Source organism: Muntiacus reevesi, chromosome 18, assembly GCF_963930625.1.
Source record: "Muntiacus reevesi chromosome 18, mMunRee1.1, whole genome shotgun sequence".
Classification (NCBI taxonomy): Eukaryota; Metazoa; Chordata; class Mammalia; order Artiodactyla; family Cervidae; genus Muntiacus; species Muntiacus reevesi.
The window spans coordinates 22,158,436-22,165,127 of NC_089266.1; the positions used below are offsets into that span (position 1 = coordinate 22,158,436).

At 53.5% G+C, this 6,692-nt stretch overlaps 1 protein-coding gene across 1 annotated transcript; it reads right to left on the reverse strand.

Moving 5' to 3' along the window:
* Positions 1–3,032: 3,032 nt before the first annotated feature.
* LRRC3C (leucine rich repeat containing 3C) lies at positions 3,033–4,704 on the reverse strand. Its single transcript, XM_065910899.1, has 2 exons — positions 4,505–4,704; positions 3,033–3,834 (listed from the first exon to the last, which is right to left on the reverse strand). The coding sequence occupies exons 1-2, from the start codon at positions 4,702–4,704 to the stop codon at positions 3,033–3,035; spliced, it is 1,002 nt and encodes a 333-aa protein (XP_065766971.1).
* Positions 4,705–6,692: the final 1,988 nt, after the last annotated feature.

Genomic DNA, 6,692 nt, shown 5'->3' on the forward strand with positions numbered 1-6,692 from the left:
GACTGACGGAGGGTTTGATAGGGATGGGGAAGGATCCTAAGGCCCAGGCTAGGATGTGGCTGGGGTGGATGGTCAAAGCCACAGCCTGAAACTCCCCAGCTTCAAGTTCTTTCCCCCATCCCTGAGCATCTCTGGAAGTGGAGACGGAGGCCCATGTCTCCTGAGAATAGAAGATGGGGGCCTGTCCCAGGTTCTTGTGAGGTAAGTCGAGTGGAGGTTTCCTGGGTGAGGTGAGGAAGCTCAGCTTTGGAGTGGTCGGAGAACCTCAGGGATCTAGAGAGGATCGGGCAGGACTGGAAAGGAGATAGAGAAGTCAGGATGGGTCAGAGGGACGAAGGGAGGTGATGGCTTCCTCTTTGCTGCTTGTTGAGTGGCTTCCTCCTCTGCCCCAGGCTCTGCCATAAGTTAGGTGGAACCCTGCTTCAGTGTTTATCTTCAGTTTCTACTGGGTCTCCCAGGAGCTTTCCCAAAGTGGCTGTTTCCTCCACGGAGGCCACATGGGTGAGTCATCCTCATAAGGACAAGGGACAGTGTGTGTTGGCAACTTTGGGTCCCGTGAAAAGCCGACTTTGTGATGGGAATGTCTCATACAGCCCCCTCCTTCAACCAGCGTGGTTTCTCCCCTCCCACTCTGTCCAGGCATTCTTTGATTAACTGTGGGGACATCGAGTTTCTCCCTGCCCCCTACCCGGACTCCTGCTGAGAGAAGAGACAGATTGCTAAGAGAGTACTGACTCCCTCTGCCCGTGCCCCCTTAGTAGTCTGGGCTTTGCCCTCCTTCCCTCCTCCCTGGTTGACCTCCCTCCTGGTCCCCTCCCATCCCCTCTCCTTCTGTTTCCATCATCATTAATGCATAGGCCCTGGCATCCGTGGCAGATAGACTCTGGTGTCAGGAGCTGGGAGGTAGGAGAGGAGAGAGGAGCTGGAACCAGCTCAGTGGGAGCACCCTCATCAAAGGAGTGCTGGTGGTGGAGGTGAAGGTCTCAACACCCTCCCACTCCCCATTGCAAGGCCGCACATGTTCAGTGAAACGAGAAAGAGATCAGCGACATTAATAAAGGGACTTCACAGAATTGTCCAGTGATGTTCTGGGGTGGGGGTGGGAAATCTCCCCATCCCTCTAGCTCTCTAGTGATCCATCCCCAGTTTAGGTGGAGCAGAAACCGCTTTTCTCCCAAGGGAAAGGGTTCAGGAAGCCCTTCTGTGTATAAAGGAGAGAGCAGAGAGCTAGGGAATCTCCGAATCAGGAAGCAGGGGACCCTAAGCTAGGGGATCCACAGTAGAGGGTAGTGGGAGTGGAGGTTGGGTCTGAGAGAGAGAAAGAGAGAGAGAGAGAGAGAGAGAGAGAGAGGGCGGGGGGGAGCAGGTGCAGCTTTTCAGCAGAGGCAGAGGGAGAAGAGAGGAGGAGCCCGCAGGGTCCCTTCTGACCTCACCACCAGATTGGTCCCTCTGTCTCCTCGCCCTCCTATATGCCCTCTTCTCCAGCCCCCAGGTAAGTCTTGCCGCTGCCCAGACATTCCAAGTTGTTTTGCATCTTCTTTGCCTTGGCCCACCACCTTTCAGCTGGGCACTTTCCCCTTTCTGCCAAAGCCCCCCTCATTCTTGAAGAGTCAGTTCAAACATCCACTCAGTGTGGCCTTTGAGACCACCTCCGCCATGCTCCACGTTGCCTGCTCCTACCTCCGAGGTGGCACACGTGACCATTTGCCACTGTTCTCTGGTCTGTCACTCCCCCATCTCCGTGGACTCGGAAGCTCTGGGTCTCAGTCTAGCACAGTCCAGGCCCAGTGAAAGCGAAAGTCGCTCAGTCGTGTCCGACTCTTTGTGACCCCATGGAGTGTAGCCCACCAGGCTCTCCTCTGTCCATGGGATTCTCCAGGCAAGAATACTGGAGTGGGTTGCCATTCCCTTCTCCCAAGGTTGCCATTCCCTTCTCCCAAGGGAAGATCCCAGGGGATCTTCCCAAACCAGGGATTGAACCCAGCTCTCCTGTTTTATATTCTTTTAGTTTTGCTTCCTTTTGGTCTTTAATCTACTGGGGTCTTTGGGAACTGTTCATATATATAATACCAGCATCTACTATACCCCTTCATTTTAGCTTAGGCTGGATTTGAAGAGCCAAAACAGGAAAACACTTAAGGAAACCTGAGACTCTCAAGGAAATAAATTAGAGCTGCTGTTTCTTTTAGCTTTGCTTTGCTGTTCTTTATTATTATTATTTTTTAGATGCAATCTCTCCTTTTATCAACCTTCATATTTCATACTGTAAGAAAGTGAAATCACTAAAGGCAAATAACCTTATGAACCTGCTGAGTGTAAAGAGAAAAGGCCATGGTATAGATAAATGGATTAGGAGGGAGACACCCAACTCTAGGGGCTTACAGTTGGTAGAAACTCAGGCTTTGTTGTACAGTAAGTATCACTGTGTTACAGGATGACTGGGCACTGATTGCTTGCAGTGACACAAGCATAAGCAACCCTTCAAAATCAAGTATAAATAAAACAAGAAAAAAGCAATATGGAAAAATCCAGAAATGTCCAACTATTGCTATTTCTTGGGTGAAACTCTACTGAGTTGGATTTCTCAGTAGAGATGTTGGGTTCCCCAAGAAAATGTGAAAACAAGAGAATTTTAGAAAGTAGCAATTTTAAACAAATGAATGCTATGCAAAATGCATTGCAGTCCTTCATTATATAGTTCATAAGTATGAAAAAAGAATTCTAGGCTGTTAATTAATTCATAATTCTGGAAGATATTTTTCCATGCAGTGAATCTATAACAGTAACTGTTACAGTCTCTCTCCCTCATTCTCTTTATGAGAGACCAGCAGAGTAGGTACCAAAAGTAGGCGTTCAACCCCCCAGGCACCGAAGATGGTGTTGGTGGACTGAGAGATATCAGGTGTTTCGGAGAGACAGAGGAGGAAGGGGGTGGAATTGGGGGATGGGAAGGGGCTGCAGGGGAGGCAGAGGGGGTCAGAGGAGAGGAGAGGCGAGCCGGGCGTGGGCCCGGAGCAGTGTCCCTCTGGTCGTCAGACCATTGTGCTGAGGGTGGAGGAGTCCTCAGAGCGCACAGGCAGCACGGGGGCCCGCTTGAGGGGACGTCGGGTCTCGTCCCGGTTCTGCCACACGTAATGGGCCAGATAAGCCACCACCAGCACCAGCCAGCCGCCCATGGTGACCAGCAGGGCCACGTCGGTGCTGCGCCGGGCCCCGCCCCGCCCCGTCCCACACAACTCTTCCTCCCCGACCAGCGGCAGGAACTCCTGCCCCACCAGGTCCGGTCGGGCTCCCGGGCCACACACGATGCCCGTCCCCGTGCCCGGGGCCAGCCTCACCCGCCGGAGCACCTCCTGGAGGGCACAGTCGCAGCGCCACGGGTTGGCAGACAGGTTCACTTGGATCTTTAGCCCCACGAAAGCCTCCACGGGCACCGAGGCCAGCTGGTTGGCAGAGAGGTCGAGGCGGCGCAGCGTGCCCGCCAGGCCCTGGAAAGCAGCCCCTGAGAGGTGGGCAAGGATGTTATGGGACAGATCCAGCTCCTCCAGGACAGGCAGGTGCCGGAAGGCACCAGCTGGCACCGACACCAGCCGGTTGGCATCCAGGTAGAGCTTGCGGGTGTCGTTGGGGATGCTGGTGGGCACGGCGCTCAGACCCGCCTGGCTGCAGCGGAAGGTTCGCTCCCCAGCTTCCTCTGCCGCATAGCAGCCCTGGGGAACCCCCTGGGGGCTGGGCACGGTCCCCCCTGCGTCTATCACCAGCAGCAGGGACAGGAGGCGACCGGCTGGCGGGAACATGGCCACAGATTGGCATAGTCCTGGACTGGAGTAGAATCTGGGGAAGGAAAAGTTCCAGAAAGGAAGAGTGAGTCGAGAGAATTCTGCTCCCTGCGGCCAGCATTCTCTTCCTGAAGTCCGCCTCTCTATGGGCTAGGGCCTCTTCTTTGGGAGCTCCCTCAGGCCTCTCTCTCTCTCTCTCTTTAACCGCTAAGTCGTGTCTGACTCTTGCGACCCCATGGACTGCAGCCTGCCAGGCTCCTCTGTCTATGGGATTCTCCAGGCAAGAATACTGGAGTGGGTTGCCATTTCCTTCTCCCCCTCAGGCCTGGGTGGCTCTTTTGCTTCCTTCCTTACTGAGCCCTTGGGGTAGACGGTTCCCTGGGCCTGAGACTCTTCTAAGTTCTCTTTGATTCTGGAGGGCTAATCTAGGAAGTCTTTCTGTCCAAGACTCTTGGTGATTCTGGGTCTGGGGGCTCCTAAGCATCTGCTTCTGCCCATGTACTGTTTCCTTCCACTGGAATAAAGGACCTGGATGGCTGCCAGGTGGGCCAGGTAGGCACCAGAGAGCACTCGTGTGAAGGAGACGGGGAGGACGGATCAGTAATAGGACTTCATGGTATCCAGCCAGGCTGAGTGACTCAGGCCCCCACCTTCTGTGCCCGTTCACCCCCTTTCCTGGAGCGTCCACCCCTCGGCCCGTCCCAGCTCTGTCCTCTCCGCCTCACTCTTCCTCCCTGTCCTCTCCCTCCTCCTCTTCCCAGCCTCTCACCCTGTTGCTGGGAGAGCCTTCTCCTGTGCTGCCCTCTTCCCGGAAGTAGCCTCCCTGCGGTGCGACTCTGGAGACCCACTTCCTCCTCCGGAGCCCTGCTCCCGTAGCTGCTGGAAGCTGGGGGCTGGGGCCCAGGAGTGTTGGGTTTCCTGGCATGTGACTCCGGGCCCCAGGTGTCGGATACCTGAGCCCTGGTCTGGCCAGGCGATGCCCAGAGAGGGTAGATCCCGGACTCTGATGAGCCCTGTCGTGGGAAGACCAGGCCCCAATTCTATTCCTTGCCTCAGGCTCCCTTTCCAAGGCCTTGACATTGCTAGCCTCCATCCTTCCTCTCTCTGCCAGGGCTGAGACTTTGCCTCCTAGAACCTCTGCCCTCTACCCAAGCCTGGCTCAGTAGGAGGATTCCCACTTGGCAGGCCTGGGGGGGGGGCCTCATCTCACACCACTGCCTTCAGCAACCCGTCTCTCCTCCTACTACGCATACCTTCTTCCATGGTAAATAAGCTTCCTTCACTCTTTTTCTGGGAAAACTTGTCTCTCTTGGGAGGACCTCATCTTCTGGCTCCCTGAAGGGTGTCCAGCCTCCTTGCCAGGAAGGGGGCACTGTTAGTTCTCTGTACTGTTGGCAGATGGCCCCTTAAGGAGCTGGAGGGAGTTCTTCAAGGTTTCTGAAGTCCCATACGGTCATCTAGAAGCTTTCTCACTGGTTTTCTGTTCTGGATTGGACCTGACTCATGTTCTCTTAGTTTACTGGGGTCTTGAGCTCTCAAGTTGGTACTTTTAACTCTCCCTCATGCCCAGGAGCTGGGGAGAGCTTGGACGACTTACTCCCCAGGGTCTCTTGATCCTGACCGTCATTTACAGCCACACCGCCCCATCACGCCACCCTCTCCTAATGTAAGGGAAGGGAACAGAAGAGTGCGTGTCACAGAGAGCTGAGGTCATGTGCTGTGGAGGCCTTTCTGGGGAGGAAAAAACCTTGTTGGATTTTCTAAGAGACTCGGTGAACAGCACTGCAGGCTTCAGTGCAAAATGAAGACGTGGGGTCCTTTGTTCAAAACTTGAGAATTTCAAGACGGCAACAGCAGTAGGTTGTAAAACCAAGTGCAGGACCCTACTGAATGGAGGGCATGGGGCCCTGCACAGGTTGCAGGACCTGAGCCTGGCCCTGTAGGTGACCTTGAACAAGCATTTTCGGCGGGTAATGGAAGTCATAATCAGAGGCTAGGATATGGGATGATGTTATCACTGAGGATGTGCTCACCACTGACTCATTCCGGTGACATTAACAGGGTCATTTCTCAGACTGCAGATTGTCTATGGAATCCAATAAGATGCGTTTTCTACACTTGGGCAGAAGAAGTGGACCTTTTGTCTGTGGGTTGCTTGTTTGTTAGGTCAGACACTCTGCTACTGAATACTTGGGGGTCCACTTTGGGATGGGGCGGAGTGTGGAAGAGGAAGCACGTGAAACCCTACCCCCGCCCTCCCACTGCTGTCTTGTCACACTGGGTGGGGGCTTTAGCTAAGGCACACAAGGGGAGCCTGGATGTGGATGGAGAGAGTTATCTTCTTCAACTAGGGCTGCTGCCAGGTAAGAGTGGGACTGGGGTGTCTGGCATGGCAGCTGTCAGAGAAGCAGGAAGTCCGTGCACCAAGGAGGGTCCGGCTGGCTCACGGACATCATTCACTGAGAGTGATTGAATGTGGTGCTCAGTAGAGATGAGAAAACAGAGAAGAAGGAAGAATAACACTCAGAATGGTGCACAGTACAGTCTGAGGGTGAACAAGGCTGAAGCAGAAGTTCTTCTCCGCCGTTCATTCATTTATTAATTTGTTCATTCAGTGAAGATACCCTGTGAGTCCCATTTTATAAGTGGTGCTGTGCTCAAGATTCAGCCCCTGTTCTTTTAAGTTTCTTTTTTTTTTTTTTAAATGTGGACCATTTTAAAAGTCTTTATTGAATTTGTTACAATATTGTTTCTAGGTTTTTTTTTTTTTTTTTCTTATGGTTTAGTTTTTGGCTATGAGGCATGTGGGATCTTTACTCCCCAACCAGGGAGCAAACTTACTCCCCCCTGCTTTGGAAGATGAAGTCTTAATCACAGAACTGCCAGGGGAGTCCCCAGCCCCCGTTTTGAAGG